At 40.1% G+C, this 18,940-nt stretch overlaps 1 protein-coding gene across 1 annotated transcript in view; it reads left to right on the top strand.

Moving 5' to 3' along the window:
• The window catches only part of LOC109913748 (phospholipid-transporting ATPase ABCA1), an 87,809-nt gene extending 73,766 nt beyond the window's left edge, over window positions 1-14,043 (top strand). The window contains exons 41-46 of the mRNA XM_048595338.1: window positions 2,341-2,482; window positions 3,992-4,126; window positions 7,815-7,918; window positions 10,071-10,163; window positions 12,013-12,256; window positions 12,694-14,043. Coding sequence (XP_048451295.1) covers window positions 2,341-2,482; window positions 3,992-4,126; window positions 7,815-7,918; window positions 10,071-10,163; window positions 12,013-12,256; window positions 12,694-12,834 — 859 coding nt within the window. The 3' untranslated portion in view covers window positions 12,835-14,043. The remainder of the gene's footprint in view (window positions 1-2,340; window positions 2,483-3,991; window positions 4,127-7,814; window positions 7,919-10,070; window positions 10,164-12,012; window positions 12,257-12,693) is intronic.
• The last annotated feature ends 4,897 nt before the right edge of the window (window positions 14,044-18,940 follow it).

Genomic DNA, 18,940 nt, shown 5'->3' with positions numbered 1-18,940 from the left:
CAACTCAGTAGCCTGCTCCCACTATTCCCTCATATCCTTTTGATCCGTTTAGCCCCATGTGCTTTATGCAACTCATTCTTAAAATTGCACAATGTTTTGGCTTCGCCTACTTTCTGTGGTCGTAAATTCCATAGGCTCACCACGCTCTAGGTGAAGAATTTTCTCCTCATCTCAGTCCTAAATGGTTTTATTCGTTTTGTCAGCCTGTGCTCTCCTGTCATTGGGAACATTCTTCCTGCATCTACCCTATCTAGTTCTCTTAGAATTTTATAGGGTTTTGTGAGATTACCCCTCATTCTTCTGAACTCCAGTGAATATAATCCTGACTGATTCAACCTCTCCTCATTCATCAGTCCTGCCATTCCAGAAATCAGTCTGGTAAACCTTTGTTGTGCTCCACCAACAACTGAAGAAGGATATTTTGCTAAAAAGACCAACATTGCACACAGTATTCCAGTGTGGTCTCACCAAGGCCCTGTATAATAGCAGCAAGACATCCTTGATCCTGTACTCAACTTCTTTTTCTATGAAGGACAACATTGTATTTGCCTTCTTAGCCACCTGCTGCATCTTCAGTGACTATTGCACGAGGACATCAAAGTGTGTCATTGCACATTCCCTTCTGTCAATTTATAGCCATTCAGATAATAAACCACCTTGCTGTTCTTGCTGCAAAAGTAGACAACCTCATTTTATCCACGTTATACTGCATCTGCTATGCATTGCCAACTCACTTATCAAATCACACTGAAGTATTTCTGCTTCCTCCTCACAGCTTGCCCTCACCCAATTTGTCATCTGCAAATTTGGAGATATTACATTTAGCTCCCTCACCTAAATCATTACTATGAATCATGAATAGCTGGGGTCCAGCACTAATCCCTGTGATACTCCCACTAGTCTCTGCCTGTCATTTGGAAAAAGGCTCATTTATTCTTTCTGTTCCCTGTCTGCCAACCTGTTTTCTCTTCAGTTCTGAGGAAGGGTCACCGGACCCGAAATGTTAACTCTGTTTTCTCCTTCACAGATGCTGCCAGACCCGCTGAGCTTTTCCAGCAACTTTGTTTTTGTTCCAGTTTTCTCTTCATCTCTGTACACAATACGTAAATTGTGTAAAGAAATGAGTAGAAAACTGGTTGTCTCATGAGTATTAATTCTGCACAATAATCTCTTATAGGGGACATTGTCAAAAGCCTTCTGAAGCTCCAAATAAACCACATCCACTGGTTCCCACGATGAACTATACAAATTGGATCCTTGAAGAATTCCAGTAGATTTTTAAAGCATGATTTCCCTTTTGTAAATCTATGTTGACTCTGTCCAATCCTACCACTGTTTTCCAAGCGCTCAGTTATCAAACGTTTGTAATGGACGCTAACATTTTCCTTACTACTGATTTCAGGCTGACAGGCCTATAATTCCTGAAGTTTTTCACTCTGCCTCCCTTTTTAAATAGAGGACTTACATTAGCTACCCTCTAATCTGTAAGAACTGTTCCAGAGTCTACAGAATCTTGGAAGATGACCACCAATGCATCCACTATCTCTTGAGGCCCCTTCCTTAAGTACTTTGGGATTGTCAGGCCCTGGGGATTTATTGGCTTTCAATCCCATCATTTGTCCCAACACCATTTCCCTACTAATACTGATTTCCTTCAGTTCCTCCCTCTCACTAAACCCTGTTTTTTCACCATTTCTGGAACGTGACAGCTAATTCAGAACTGAACATGAACAGGAAAGTATAGGAAGAGGTCACTGATGCAGCAGTTGCGAAGGAGGAAAGTTGTCACTTCAATTTTTCATTTGTTCATTTGATACAAATTTAAATAGCTGATACTCTGTACAGAACTAAGGAAACAACTGCCTCAAGTGTCAGTTTTTAGCAATGCATTTCCAATTATAATGGAGGCATTTATTTACCATTGGACAAGAGATATGGATGGATTGTAATTAAGCTACCTAGACACATCTCAGATCCTGTGTATGTCAGTAGTACCTTGAAGCAAGACCAGCCAAGATGCAAATGCATCTGAGAGGAGAACACCAGTGTCGGTGATACCTCAGACTCTTTAATAGATCCCCATGGTTTTAAACAGTGCTGAGGTTGCTGAATGGGATTATCCTCACAATATCTGCCTACAAGCCAGACTGGATATTTGTAACATTGACTTTCATATATTAGAAACTATTTCTTTTGTCCTGGCCAACTGTATCCATTGAATTGTTCTGTTTTCTCTTAGATTTTCCAATTTAAGAAAGATCCAGAGTGAATCTAGATTTGCAGCTGTAAGTTCGAAGAGGTTTCACTAAAATAAATGTTGGTTTGGTCTTCCTTCTGCAGCATTTTATCCAACATACAAGAGGTCCACCAGAACATGGGTTACTGTCCTCAGTTTGATGCCATTAACGAGCTTCTCACTGGCCGGGAACATCTGGAGCTGTATGGACTCCTGCGTGGAATTCCTGAGAAAGAGATCTGCAAGGTAAAACGGATAGCATAAAACACACAAAAAGTCTGAGTCACATCCTTCCAGTAACTCATTCTATCTGATCTTAAAGCAACATATTGAATGTATATTGTGCAAGGGCAAGGGAAAAATGTCTTCCTTTTATCCTTCCTCACCTTTCCCTTTCCGCGCCAAAGAATATGATCACTATGTACGTTTGCATTCTTCTTTGTTGCAATAAATATTTGTTGGGTGTTCAAACTTTCAGAAAGGCCAGCTGAGGCAACCCCATTATGAAATGTTTCTACACCATGGAAACACGTCATGGTCCGGGCTTGTGTTTATGTTCCGCACAAGCCTCCTCCTTATCTCACCTGATCAGCATTATCTTCTATTTCTTTTCTCCTCATGAACCCAATTAGATTTCCCTTAAAGTAATCCTGGCTGGTTGCCTCAACCACTCCACAGAGTCGTGATTTTCATGTTCTAACTACTAACTATGAACTCCACACATCCACATTTCTGAGCTGAATAGCAAATAGAAAGAAACATCAAAACCTAATTTAAATTGGAGATACAGACTAGCGGTGGAGCCACTCAGCCTATTTGTGATCAACTAACTGCGTCCAGACCAATGCTTCAAACTGAAAGGACTGTCTACATGACCTGTGCTTCTTACTTTGTTGAGACATGGCCTCATTCTATTTTTCAAATCTCTACATGCCCATCCAAGCCAGAACCCTCAGAACTCCATGCTCGTCCAATTGTGGCCTTTTGAGTATTCTTCATTTCACCATCCAACAAGGTGTACAGGCTACATAAGGTAACAGAGAGCATGTATATAGTGCCTTTAATGTTGAAAAATAATCCAAGATGCTTCACAGATGTGTAGTCAAAATGTTGATACCAATTCAGAATAGGAGATGTTGGGACGATGAATATATTTTTAAAAGAGAGCTGTCTTTAGCGCAGAAATACAACAAGAAGTAATTCCAGAATATGTGGTCTTAATAGCTGAATGTGATGAATCTAGAAGTGAGACAAAGGACTGACCAGAGGTCACAGTCAGATGAAGAGTGAATGGAAGCGGGCAGGGTTGTGGGGCTGTTGGATATCACAGAGAGAAGGAATGAAGAAAAGCTTTTAAGTTTGAGGCCTTAAGGTCTGTGGGAGCCAGTGTTGGACAACAAGGACAGGGCTGATAGATGAGCGGGATATAGGAGAGGATGGCAGAGAACTAGATTCACTGATGGTTACCAAGTTTGGAGGTTAAGAAGCCAGCCAGAAAACCTCGGAAAAATTAAGGCTGGGATTTCAGCAGCAAACAGACTGAAATTGAGGTAGAATCTGGCAATGTCAGCGAGGCAGAAGCAGCAGACTTTGAGAGTGATGTGTGGATGAAAACTCAGAAGAGGGTGAAAAAAACATTGAGATTGCAAACAGAGGTAACTAGTAATTTAAGCAAAATTGCGCTCTAGGACTGTTCACTTTTTTTTTGTGGTATCGCTTCTCTTTGTGTGCATTGACAGTATTCCTTTCCATCAGGTTGCTGAATGGGGAATCCAAAAGCTGGGAATTATTCGATATGCAGATAAAAGGGCTGGAAACTACAGTGGTGGGAACAAACGCAAACTCTCCACCGCTATGGCTCTGCTTGGGGGTCCTCCTGTGCTATTTCTGGTGAGTGTTTGACATGCTGTGCATATACTCTGAATGGCTGGCAAATTCTTGCATTGAATTTGGATTGAATGAGTGAAAGAGGAGTACGGCAAGAAAAAGAAAACACACTATACTTCATTGTTAATAAAAGAAAGTGTGATAGAGTCACTGGGCCTCTTGTGCAATCAAATAAATCATTCCATCAAAGTGGCACGATAGACCAAATGGTCTCCTTATTCCACATTTTATCCTTGTACTTTATTGTGTAAGTGAGGTTGATGTTTAATGTGACGTGTGCCAGTGTTTTCTGGGTTTTGTAGGCAGGTGAGTTTGTGCACCAATTCTTCTATTACTCTGCCATTACTGAAACATAAGCAGCACATCCATTCGGAAAGGAATTCTGCCATCATCACCTGATTTGGCCTACTTGTGACTCAGGTTGACTTTTAAGGTGACTGAAGTCACCTAGCAACTTGTGTATCTATAAATGCCAAAAGGAAAAGAAAGAAACTGGATAGATCACTGGAAACGATCAGGACAAACTCAGTCCTGCAAAGTCGTCCTTATTAACGTTTGGGAGCTGGTGCCAAAATTGGGAGAAATTGCCAAAATTGTCTCACAGACTAGTAGAGCAACAGCCTGACATAGTCATATTTGTTAATGTCTCAGATAACATCATCACCATCTCCGAGTATATCCTGTCCCACTGACAGGACAGACCTGGCAGAGGTGATGACACAGTGGTATACAGTCGGGAGTTGCCCTAGGAATTATATTTGACTGTGGATACCATGAAGTCTCATGGCACCAGGTCAAGTATGGGCAAGCAAATCTCCTGCTAAATACCACCTACCTGCTCTCAATCCCACATGTTGATCAACTCATGGAGGAAGCACTGAGGGGGGCAAGGGACAGAAAATATCTTGGTGGGAATTTGAATATCCACAGCAAAGAGTGGCTTAGAACAACCAGTACTTGTCAAGTCCTAAAGGACATAGCTGCTAAACTGGGTCTGTGGCAGGTGGTGAGGAACCAATAAGGCACACTTTGCTCTAATTTGTTCGGACTGCCTGCCACAGATGAATCTGTCCATGACAGTATTGGTAAGAGTGGCCAACATACAGTTCCTGCGGAGATGAAAATCCCACCTTTACATTTGAGAATACCTTGCATTGTGTTGTATGGCCTTGCCACTGTGCCAAATGGGATAGAATTCAAACAGATCCATCAGCTCAAGACTGGGAATCCATAAGGCTCTGTGGTCCATCAGCAGCTGCAGAATTGTCTTCAAACACAATCAGTAACCTCATGGCCCAGCATATCCCCCACTGTACCATTACCATCACCATCAAGCTAGAGGATCAACCGTGGTTCAATGAAGGGTGCAGGAAAACATTCCAGGGGCAGCAGCAGGTATACCTAAATAGGAGGTGTTAACCTGGCAAGGCTACAACACAGAACTACTTGCATGCCATTCAGCATAGCAGCAAATAATAGAACTGATGATTGCACAACCAAAGGATTTTGTCTAAGCTCTTCAGTCCTGCCGCATCCAGATATGAACAGTGGTGGACATTAAACAACTCACTGGAGGTGGAAGCTCTGCATATAGCCCCATCATCAATGAAGGGGAACCCCAACAGATCAGTACAAAATATAATAAGGCTGATGTATTTGCAACAATCTTCAGCCAGACATGCTGAGTGGATGATCCATGTTAGCCCTTTAGAGGTCCCCAACATCACAGATTCCTGTTTTCAGCCTTTTCAATTTGCTCCATGTGATATCAAGAAATGGCTGGAGAGACTAGGTACTGCAAAGGCTGTAGACCCAGACAGCATTCCAGCATTGTACTGAAGGCTTGTGCCAGAATTTGCCACACCCAAACCAAATTTTTCCAGTACAGCTGATATCTGCGCAACAATCTGGAAAATTTACCAATATGTCCTGCATTCAAAGATTGACAGATCCAACCCAGCCAGTTACCATTCTATCAGTCTCCTCTTGAAGATGAGGAAATGATGGAAGGACTCCTCAGTGACTCACAGTTTGGGTTCTACCAGCTCCTGACCTCTTTACAGCTTTGGTTCAAACGTGGTCAAAACAGCTGAACTCCAGAGGTGGGGTGAGTGTGACAGTCCTTGACATCAAGGCAGCACTTGACTGAGTGTGGCATCAAGGAGCCCCAGCTATACTGGAGTCAATGGGAAATATCTTTCCTGGTGGGAATCATATCTGGCACATAGGAAGATGGTTGTGGTTGTTGGAGGTCAGTCATCTCAGCTCCAGGATATCTCTGCAGGTGTTCCTCAGGATAGTGTCCTCGATCCAACCTCTTTCATCAATGACCTTGACTCCATTATAAGATCAGAAGTGGGGATGTTCGCCAAAGATTGCACAATGTTCAGCGCCATTCGCAACTCCTCTGATACTGAAGCAATCTGTGCACAAACGTAGGATGACCTAGATAATATTTGGCCTTCAGTTGACACATAGCAGGTAATATTCACAAGTGCCAGGCATTGGATGTCTCCAAAAAGAGAGAATCTAACCATCATCCATTGACACTCAACAGCATTAACATCACTGAATCCCCAACTAACATCCTGGGGTAGCTACCATTGACCAGAAACTGAACTGGACTAACCAATTAAATACAGTAACTACGAGAGCAGGTCAGAGACTAGAAATTCTGTGATAGGTAACTCACCTACTGACTCCCCAAAGCCCACTGTCACTCCCCATCTTCTACAAGGCACAAGTCAGGAGTGTTATTGGATAATCCACACTTTGCCTGGATGTGTGCAGCTCCAATAACAATCAGGATGCTTGACACCATCCAGAAAAGAGGCAGTCCATCTGATTGGCACGCTACCTGCATCCAGTCACTCCAACACAGACGTTCAGTAGCAGTAGTGTGTACCATCTACAAGATGCACTGCTGCAATTCACAAAGACTCCTTAGATAAGACCTCCCCAACCCACGGCTACAAATGTCTAGAAGGCCAAGCACAGCAGATACATGGGAACACCCCTCTCTCCAAGTTCCCCTGCAAGTCAGTCACCATTCTAAGTTGGAAATATATCACTTTCCTTCAGTGTTGTGGGTCAAAATCCTGGAATTCCTTCTCCATCAGAATTGTGGATCCACCTACATCACATAGACCGCAGTGTTTCAAGAAGACATCTCAACATCATCTTCTCATGGGTAATTAGGGATGAGCAATAAATGCTGGCCCACCTAGCATTCCTCTTCAAACTGAAGAAGTCATATCAGGCCTAAAACATTAACCCTGTTTTCATTCCACAAATGCTGCCAGACCTGCTGAGTTTTCCGGCACTTTCTGCTTTTATTGTCTACCATCCTTATACTGCCTGTGGCTGACTGTGTCTTTAGACACAGAGCAATATGGATAACTTTAAGCTGTTAAATTGTCTAACAAACCACATAGTTCTTAGAAATAAAAGTGTACTGCTCTTGACAGTGGCACCAACATTCTGTGAATTAATTTTTAAACAAGTCTTTTTTCCTCCAAATGTCTCATATATTTGATTTTCTGAAATCACCGTCTCGTGCATTTTAAGTATTTGTGGCCATCAATGAATTATTATTTTGCTGAATATCCTCAGTCACTTCAGAATTAAGATAACAAATGCTTTGATCACCGTTTTAAATAGTATGCCTTTTGTTTTCAAAAACTATATTCAGGATGAACCCACAACAGGGATGGACCCGAAGGCTCGGAGATTTCTGTGGAACACAATTCTTAGTATTGTAAAAGAAGGGAGATCAGTGGTCTTGACGTCACATAGGTAGGTGCATGGAAAACACGAGAGGTTTTGTCTAGCCTGTGAACTCGTTATGGTAGAAATGTTTGTCTTATGTCCTGGTTACACTGGTGTGCAACACCTGTTCTTGCAGTGGGCACTTTGGCATCAATCCAAGGCTGTCCATTGTATCCTCATGACCAAGTTCCAGGAGATAATGAGGAATGAAGAGTGGGCGGACAGTAAAATTGCATATTTGGAGAGGATGCTAGACCACGAAGGTGGTAGAGACTATGAAATTTTGTTTCACACTCACTGTTTTTTTCAATAACTGAATGTGGCACTATTTGATTGGATTCTGTTTGATGTGTTATGTATAAATATTATTACCATGAATGAAACAATTAAGGATATGCATTCACAGTCCTGTTACAAAGAAATACATGAGTTTCCAGTCATAAAAAGACAAATCTTCCAAGGCAGTGATGCAATTAAAAAAATTATTTTACATATGCCAATCTCTCCACTCGAAGTCTGGAGCATTGAGACTTGTAGAACTTCAGTAATTTTTTTCAGATACTTTCTCGAGGTTTATCATTGATACTGGTGCAAGCAGGAGAAATATTTTAATGCAGGAAGAACCACATTTATTGCTTTGTAAAGCAGAGACTAGAATTTATGTCAGAGAAATAGGGAATATTCAGAATGGTGAAGAAATTGTGCTTGAATGAGATGCTTGAACTTCCCAAAATAGTCTGCTTAGTAGAGTCTGTTGTAATTGGCAGACATGGTAATGGCTAATGGTTAGTACCATTTGTATAATCTTCTGTTTACAGCCCAGAAAAGGCCATTTGGCCCAACTCATCTACGCTGGTGTTTATACTCTACAGGGGTCTCCTCCCATGTTAATTCTTTTAATCTATCAGCGTATCTTCCAATTCCATTCTCCCTCATGTTTGTCCATCTTTCTCTTGAATGCTCAGCCTGTACACAGGCTCAATGAAGTTGTGCCAGTGCTTTGATTTCTAGTTATTTCCCATTATCGTAGTATTAATTTTAGTAAAAATACTGATAAAACAATACTGTAAAAAGAACCACTCTCAGACACTGTAAATATTCAGAATGAAACACTGCATTTTAATTATGATAATGAAGTGGTGTTGATTCAGAGCAAACACTAGAGAGCACTTCTGATTGATTATAAATCAGCATTTTATTTTCTAATGTTTAATTCTTCAACAGTGTTGAATTCTTCTCCTGGGAGTGGGTGGGGAGGTTACTTACTAACAAAGTGACTCAATAAACAGCAAGAATGTTTGCTGTTTCCCCATTACTTTGTGGATTCCTTTGAGACCCATGTTGGGTATGCTAAGTGGGTTTGATTTAATTGAAAGTAAGCCGCTCAGAAACATCAGCTATGTAAATATTAAACCCTTTGTCCTTTTACAAATTGCCCTGCAAAATTTAGCTTTCACACGAGTATATAAAGAAATGCGGGTCTGGTTGTCTCAGTTGGCCAGATGAATAGCACGTGGATCAGATAGCAACAAGAAGGATCGATCCCATTCTAGTTGAGGTAATCTCTGGTCCTGCCTCCTCGTCCTACCCATGGTAAAAATAACGTCATTGAGGTGGTTTGGAAAACAATTACTGAGATGATGATACACTAATATGTGTTGCCATTTTTATGTGTGCATACAATGCATAAAAGACATTACACAAACGTACTGACATTTTCTATAAACATTTGTGATTTTAATCTGTCCATCATTGGGGACTGTGCCATCTTACCTGTCTTCTGTCTTTTAAGATGCTTTTTAAAACCCTGCCAACCTTGAACCAAGTTTTTGATAGTCTGCCCAAATATCTCCTTATGTTGGTCAGTGTCAATTTTCTCTTCATAGCACTCCAGTAAAATACTTCAAGATGTATTGCTCTGTTAATTTTTTTTTTACAAACACAACTTGTTTCTTTATATCCAAAGATACTGTCCAACCGAGTTAGGTCTCTAGCAGATAGATGGAAACTTTCAGCAGGCATCAGATTGGGCGCCAGTCTGTGTCATTCATAAATTCACTTCAGAACTTCCTTTACAAAACTTTGATTATAATTATGACGATAGCCTGGTACAAAATCAAGATTCAGATTTGTTTTGAATGAGAAAAACTTGTGACCTTTAGTGTCTGTTCCCTTACAGCATGGAAGAATGTGAAGCTCTGTGCACTCGAATGGCCATAATGGTAAATGGCAAATTTCGATGTCTGGGCAGTGTGCAGCACCTCAAAAACAGGTAAGAGTACACAGGAGCAACCCATACGTACTAGCCATAAAGCTGTCTACGTCTCAGAGAGGGAACCCTTTCTCCTGCTGATGTTTATCCAAAGTGCCCCTTGTCTCTCAGTTGGGAAGGGTGGCTTATCAGAGTATGGGAAATGTGATGTGTAAGCAGGAAACACTGTAAATGCTCATCAGGTTAGACAGCACCTTTGGAGAGGAAATCAGACTTTCAGGTGTAAGACTTTTCATCAGACTGATCGTATTAGAAAATAAATGTAACTTAATGTTTCTAAACATTGGAATTAAAGATGGTAAATTTTATGGTCTCCTGCCATTGTATTTGAAGGTAGGGGAACAGGGAGTCTTGTAAAATAAAATGGCTGACCTGCCAATCCTTTGCCCAATCACTCCCAATCTGTGTACCATGTTAAGGCTGGTGGGCTCTGCTTCTGCGGCTGATTTTGGGTAAAGATGTGGGTTGGGGTTCCTTGTGTTCATTAAGAACAACACCACTCACCAAAGATCAAATCCCAACTTTACCTCTGCCCTACTTCCATGCTGGGCTCTGCCAGACTGGCCTGACCAAAATCCCGGCACTTGCCTTAAGTCTGGCATCCATTATTTTATTGCGGATTCTGTGTAGTTCCAGCAATGGCTACTGTTTGATTCTGGCACTGCTGAGACAATAATCAATCAGATTGATTGGTGGTTCGCTTTCCCAGGTGGGACTTCCTCCAAGACACAGGCTAAAGTCCAAAATCTGATCCAGTGTAGACACACCATCGTCTTGGGGCAGCCAGGTTTCTGGCCATTGTTGTATCAACAATCAGGGTGAGGGTGGTGTGGGCATACTTTGATCTACCCTAAATCTCACCTTCTGGAGTGTTGGAACATCAAGGAATTTAATTTAGCAAGTACCTTAACAACAACAGCTCATGAAATGTTTTCCGTTAGACTCAGATCCGACCTGAAAAATTCACTGGTTTCATTTCCAGGTCTCCTAATAAGGAACATTTATGCGGAGATGTCTTAAAATGATAACAGGAAAAATAGAACCACTTTTCAGTGTGAAATGCCGTTGCCTGTATATACAATCAAATGCTTTTCTTGTAACATGGTTTATTCAATATGGTGAAATAGATGGTCCCAAAAAAATGGAGTCAACAACTTACCCTAAAAGATGCATCAGAAGCATTATTACATGAGGTGTGCAAGATGGCAGCAGAATAGGGCTCCTGAGGTGGAGTTCCTCTCCTCCGTCTATTTCTTTTCTTCTTTTTGCCTCCTTTCATTTTTGTTTTCCTTTCTACTTACGTCCTGTCCTCAGACAGCTTCGGTGGGGGGATGAACCTACATGGATATGAGGTGAAGCCCAGCAAGACCTTTGTACACTTTTCACTGTACTCATGTATCCCTGTACTTCTAATGAAGATTTTCCATCCAAGAAAATGCGAGTGTTCCTGGATGTGGTGAGGTGCTGCAAAATTCAGACAAAAAGTACCATCATACTGCAACATGGTGGTAATAGGATTTTGAGACTGGAAGATTAAAATGTAAAATCAGTGTCAGATATAGCAACGATAGGAAGCAGAGTGAAGATCTTTCTCTTCACTGCCCTAACAATGGGCCTTACCTCAGATCACAGTAGCATCCCAGGTTCTTAGGGCTAGGCTGTAACCCAGGGCACTATCTCATGATATTGTTTTAATGAGAGTCACCATTTGTGCATAGGCTTCAGACAGGGAGCATTCACAAAAAAAATCCGTGTTCAAATGGTAAATCATAAAGGCAGTTGTGCAAATTGGACTGATGTACTCCATTGTAATCAATGCATTAAAAACAGCTAATTTTTATTTTGGCAGATTTGGAGATGGGTATACGATAATTGTGAGGATAGCTGGTCCAAACCCAGACCTGAGCCCTGTGGAGCAGTTCTTTAAGCGGGCTTTTCCTGGCAGCATTCTCAAGGAGAAGCACCGCAACATGCTGCAGTATCAGCTGCCATCCTATCAATCCTCCTTATCAAGGATCTTCAGTATTCTCTCCAGCAACAAGGAGAAGCTTCAAATTGAAGACTACTCTGTTTCACAAACCACACTAGACCAAGTAAGTGACTGGTTCATTAAACCTTAAGGCAATCCCTGACGTATATTGGTGGGCAGGGATTAAAATTATATTTAAAATTCTTACCCTTGTTTTCATTTCCCTCTGCCTCTCTACCTCTGTATCCTCCTCTAGCCTCAAACTCTTCGAGATATCACTGCTCCTCTCGACCATCTCCAATTTATTCATGTCAGCATTAGTGGCTATGCTGTTGCTGTCTAGGTCCTAAACTCTAGAAATCCTTTCTTAAGACCTTTGCCCTCCTTAAAACCTACCTCTTTGACCAAGATACTGGTCATCTACTGTAAAGTCTCCTTGCATGTCTTGGTATCATACTTTTAGTGTGGTCCTGTAAAGTACCTTTCTGGATATTTTTACTACATTGAAGGAACTCTGTTGTTGCCTCTGTTCTCCAGCATTCATTATGTATTTGTTTGCAGGTTTTTGTAAATTTTGCCAAGGACCAAAGTGATGATGATCTCTCGAAGGACACGTCAGTTCAGAGAAATGAAACTGTCTTAGATGTTGCACTCCTGAATACATTTTTACATGACAACAGTATGAAGGAAAGCTGTGTGTGAGTTGACAAACTGAACTTCAGACTGAAAAGCAGCTTTGCTTTGCTCAGAATGGAAACTCCTCGAGGAGAAGGAAGAGAAAAACTGGACACTCTACTCATGCCATTCAATGCAATCCAATGCAACAATTCCATTATCTGGTGACAAAGTGGTGCCTCTGTTAGTTGCGGATTAGCACTAGAGGTTAAGTGTAAAACTTGAATATAGTTGGTATTACAACATGACTTGTGAAACTCTAGGGCTGCATTCAATTACCATAAGTTATCATTTAACATTAGCGATGTGACAATCGTGCAGTTATTGATTAGCCATGGCCAGTAATTGAGTTAGCATATGTGTGTCAACACACTGTCCTGACTTATATTGTGTTTGAAATATCTACCATATTCTGGTGCTTTCAGAAAATATAACCAAAGTCTGGGCACATTACATTTAATAATTACTGTGTGTGACTTCGTAATTTTTGAAAAAAAAATTAATAAAGTAACATATTTATTTACTGATTGCAGGTGTAACCGGCTTTAAAAAAAAGTGTTTACATAAGTACTGTACCCCGACTTATAAAGTGAATCTCTACATTTTCGTTGGCGCTAGAGTTTTCTAATAGTCATGTTTAAAGCTCTATTTTGGCCGTTTCATTCCAAGCACTTTATACAGATGGTTCTGGAACATACATTTTTTTTATTTTTAAACTGAAATATCAATTAATCATTGTTAAAGCAAACAAAAATAATTGATAAAGCTTGATGACTAAAGGCTTGACATGTAAAAATTGGTCATTTTTCCTACAAAAATGTTGCGATACCAAAAAAAAAACAATGTTCTTGAGAAAGTATTATTGTGTAAATGCATTTGTATATTGTTTTGAGTTTCTCATGTGTGATGTGTGTCATTAACCCCATTTCAGACACAGCACACCAATCTATCTTCCTCACTCTCCAGAAAGGGATCCAGTTGTCTTTTGAACTCATTGATAAAGTTGTTATCATGTGTTACCTGTTAAATTATTCTTCAAGGAGGAACCAATTTTAAAAAGCATGCTTCAGTTGTTTAGGAATTTGGTCAAATCTCAACTACAACACTGTTTAGGGTATTGCAACTCTAGAAGGATATATTGGCCTGGGAGAGTCTGGATACTACATAGAGTTGAGAACTAGAGGACACTGTTTCAAGATGAATGGTCAAATGAAAATAAAGAAGATATAAAGAAAATACTTTTTTGTTTTCACATAGTAAGTGGAATGCACTATCCAAAACCATGGTGGAGGCAGATTTAAATTGTAACTTTTTCAAATGAAATTTGACTGATCAAAAAGAACTTGCAGGCAATGGGGAAAAGGCAGAAGAGCCAAGTTTCACATATAGAGAGCTGACCCAGATACTGTGGATCAGTTGGTGCCCTTCTGTGCTATTTGCTTGCTATAACTTTGTCTTTAAAAGATGGTTATAGTCTGCATAAACGTGGTTTAGGACAAAGCACTCTGCCTGCAGAAACAAGGACAAGGGACCATCAGCTTAAAATTATGTTGAGTCATGAACTATTTTCTTAATCATCTGCCATTTATTCCTAAATGTATTTGCTGCTAAAACTCCTCTCCCAAATCACTCCAGCTGGCTCTGTCCTTATTTGTTTGTAATTTGCATATTTAAGCTTAGCACATTTGTTACTGACACAAGTCCCTCCCTCAAACTGAATGTTGTGTTCTGCCATGCTTTGGTTACTAGCATCCAGCAACTTCCTCACACTGCAGCAGCAACACCACACAAGCCCTGCCATCACTCCCACATTTGAGTGAATTTATAAATTAATTACTCCAGATTCTCTGATGTTCGCAAATTAATGATGTTTTGCTTTGATAAAATAAAGTGCACAAGTGTCAATCTTTAAGTAGCTATTTTCCAAAGGGGAAAAAAGAACACTGGATATCTAAACACAGACTAAATATTTTACTTTTACTTTAAAAGCTAGAAACATTCACCAATCTTATGCACCAATCATGAACTTTCCCTGCACTCAGGTCATGGTGTGGTTTGTGGCATCCCTCCGTTGTTGGTCCAACTACAGGTTGGACTCTTGATCTACGCTTTTTGTCCTTTACCCCTTCACTGCTTGCTCTGGAATGTTTACTTCTTGCAGTAAAACCTTGTTAAAGCTCCTCTGTCCCCCTTTGCATTGAGTTACTATTTTGCACTAAATTTCCAGCAGTATACTCACTCAGCCTTCATCTCACTTCAATAAAGTCTCCTGCACACTGAATGTGTGGTGAGAGAGTCGGCTTTCTTAAATGGATCTGTTCAGTTACACACCTCAGTGATAGTGATCAACACCTCACATAAACAAAGGAATTCAGGTGTTGAATTCTAACTACCACAATCCGGCAGCTACTTTCTTTGATCCTCCTTAAGAATTTCTGAAGAAAGAACACTGAACTTGAAATATCTCTCCCTAGATATTGCCAGACTTGAGTGTCTCCTGCAATTTCTGTTTTTTATTTGTTTCAGATCTCCAGCACCTGCAGCTGTTTGTTATATTTTAGCAACTTTCTTTAATTAGACAATTTAAATTACTTAAGGACTATTTTGTGAATCTGACTTTATCACTAAAATTGAATTTGAAAAGAATATACCAATTGAATTCTCACTTTAAACCAAATTTCCAACAGTATACTCACTCAGCCTTTGTCTCACAAAACTGAAGTCTCGTACCCAGTGACCATGCTTCTCTTAGTGTGTAGGCAAGGAGTCAAATTCTGGAAAATGTGGTGAAGTGTAGAGTCGAGGGCAAAAAGAAAGATATTAATGCAGGAAATGATAAATAGACTCTAACAGGAAGAGACAGAGAGAATGAACCTAAGAGTTGGCAAACAGAAAATTCTAAAATTTACAAAAAGGGTTAAAGGATAAAACTAAAGGCTCAGTGTCTGAATACATTTAGCTTTCAAAAAAAGAAACAGATGAACTGCGAGTATGAAGAAAGATGAATAAGCATAAACTGGTCACCGTTTCTGAGACACGGTTGGGGGATGACGTGATTTGGATCTGAATCTTGAAGAATATAGGACATTTAGGAATGATGGGAAAATGTGAATGGATAGTGCTAGTTAATGATGGTATTACCACAGCAGAGAGGGTTAGCCTAAGTTCAGGAAACCAAGATGTGGAAATAGTTCTGTAGAAATGAAAAATTATAAAGGTACTGTGGTACATAGGTCCCCTACCAGTAACATTTGGGTAGAAGATGGAGGAGGAAGGAATGAATGCACATCACAAAGGCGTGATGATACTCATGGGAGATTTTAATTTACATTTCAACGAGAGAAGTCTGATGTGCAAAGGTAGCCTAGATGAGGAGTTCCTGGAATGTTTTCAGGATCGTTTCTTTGAACAGTATGTTCTTGAACCAAGCAGAGAGAGAAGACTATACACGTAACAATGAACATACTATAACTGAATCCTACATTCAGTTTGAGGGAGAGGGGAATGGTTCCAAAACTACATTTTAAAAATTTAAATAGGAGTGATTATGAAAGCATGAAAACAAAACTGGCTAAAGTGAGATGACAAAATAGGTCAATAGAGATGCAGTAGTAAACATTTAGGGGGACATTTCAGAATACCCAGAACAGATAGATTACAATGAGGAATAACAATTCCAAGGGATGGGCCCACCATCTGTGGTTAATCAAAAATTAAAGAAAGTATCTGACTTAAAAAGAAGGAGAAAGCATTTAACTGTGCGAAGACAGGTGGCAAGTCAGAAGATCTGATGGTATATCAGTGCAATAAGGAATGATTTAAAAATTTTGAGTGATAGAGACTATAAAAAACCACTAACCACAAATATAAAGGCAGATAGTAAGTTTTCCTCTAAACATTCAGAGAGTTTTCTGATTAAAATTAAGACCAAAGAAGCAAATTGGAAAATAAGAAAAAGGCACATGCATTAAAAGGTATCTTGGAGCAGTCTGGACTATAGGGGATGCAAGTAATATAAAATAAGTGACCAGTGAGATAGTTGATGCATTGGTTTCAATTTATATTGGTTTCAATGTTCCAGATCTTCGGTTTGGTGATGATCCCATTAGATTGGAAGATAGCAAATGTAACCTTTATATTCAAATGGAGACAGAAGGGATTGTCATGTTTGACCAAGCTATTAGAGTTCTTTAAGGAGGTGGAAAAAGGGGAACCCAGTGGATGTGATGTCCAGTTATTTCCAGACGGCATTTGATAAGTGCTACATCAAAGACTTCTGCAGAAAATCAAAACTCATGGCATAGGAGGTGGCATTTTGGCATAAATAGAAAATTAATTGGCGAATGGAAATCAAAGAATAGGTGTAGCTTTGTCTTTTTCAGGTTGGCTAGATGTAGCAACTGTATATCACGGATTGGTGCTGTGACATCACCATTTACAATTTATATAAATAACTAAGATGAAAGTACAGTCACCAAGTTTGATGATAACACAATGATAAGAAAGAATGCAAGTTATAATATTGGTAAGTAAGGTTAGTGGGCAAAGATGTAGCTAATGGAGTATAATGTGGGAAGATGCGAAGTTGTTCATTTTGATAGAATGAATGAAAAAGAGGAATATTACTTAAACACTGAGACATTGCAGAGTTGTGAGATGCAGAGGGATCTGGGTGTTCTTGTGCATGAATCATGAATCACAACATATTAGCATGCAGGTACACCAAATAATTAGGAATACTGATGGAATGTTATCACTCATTGCAAAGGGAATTAAAAACAAAACTAAAGAGTCTATGCTTCACTTGTTCAGAGTATTGGTGAGACCACATCTGGGGTACAGTGCATAGTCTTGGTCACCTTCGTTAAAGAAGAGTGTAAATATGTTGGAGATTTACTGGACTAATATCTAGAGTGGATGGGTGGGTCATCTTATGAGGAATGAATGGACAGGCTAGGTTGGCACATGGCAGAAACCTACACAGAGACAGGGAGAATGTGCAAACTCCACACAGACAGTCACCCAAGGCTGAAATCAGACCTGGGTCCCCAGCGTTGTGAGGCAGCAATGCTAACCACTGCGCCACCCTGATTTGAATGAAAATACACAATGCTGAGAGGTCTTGGCAAGATAAATGTACAGAGAAGGTTGCACTTAGGAAGAATTTAGAACTAGGTCTGTTGAAAATTGGGACTAGCACATTTAAAACAGAGATTTCTCTCAGAAGTTGAAGAGTCTTTGGAACTCTCTACCTAAAAATCAGGTGGCAGCCAAGACCTCGAATATTTTTAGAGACAGAGGTAGATAGATTCTTATTAAGTCAGGGGATAAAAGGTATCAGGATTAAGTAGGAATCTGATTTGAAGTCACATTCTTATCAACCATGATCTTATTGATTGGCCTGCTCCTGATCCTGGTTTGTCATTTTTTTGTAACTAGGGATAAATGCTGGCCCAGCAATGATGCTCACATCCCTTGAACAAATTAAAAAGAAACATTGCATTTTCCAATACGGAAGTCTTTCCCTTCTGGCAAAAAAAAAGCAGGTGGATTCAAAATCTCTAGAAGATTTTTATCAACCATCAGAGACAGCAAAGTTTATATATGTAGATTGTTTGCACTTGACTTCCCTCAGTCATTTACGATATTATATTTCAAAGGTCAGGACAGGTTAACATTCAATTCTGAGTTCATTCCGATCATTTGCTAATATTTCACCAAGTTTAATCCTTTGGTGAAGGCCAATAACCAGCGTTCAAGCAGCTGACCTCCTGAAACCAAATATAACTAACTTCTGACGCATACATTCCCTCTCAACAATCCCTCTTCAAGCTGACCTGTTACAGTAATGATAGTGGGAGTTTCTGTCCTGCTCCACAATCTGGAATTCCATTTCTTTCTTTGACACAAGTTCAGATTGAATGTCAGAGTACTTTGAGGCTGTCCAATCTGTCTCAACTCCACACCTTGTTAATTGGTCTTGGTTTGATCAGACCTGAATCTAGCAGAGCTGAAATACAATATATACACACACCCTCTCAAGGATTGTACCAAGGGATAGGAGATAACACAATGTGGAGCTGGAGGAACACAGCAGGCCAGGCAGCATCAGAAGAGCAGGAAAGTTGATGTT

The sequence above is a fragment of the Rhincodon typus genome, chromosome 3 (assembly GCF_021869965.1).
Source record: "Rhincodon typus isolate 14 chromosome 3, sRhiTyp1.1, whole genome shotgun sequence".
Classification (NCBI taxonomy): Eukaryota; Metazoa; Chordata; class Chondrichthyes; order Orectolobiformes; family Rhincodontidae; genus Rhincodon; species Rhincodon typus.
This window is presented reverse-complemented; position numbering and strand designations above follow the sequence as displayed.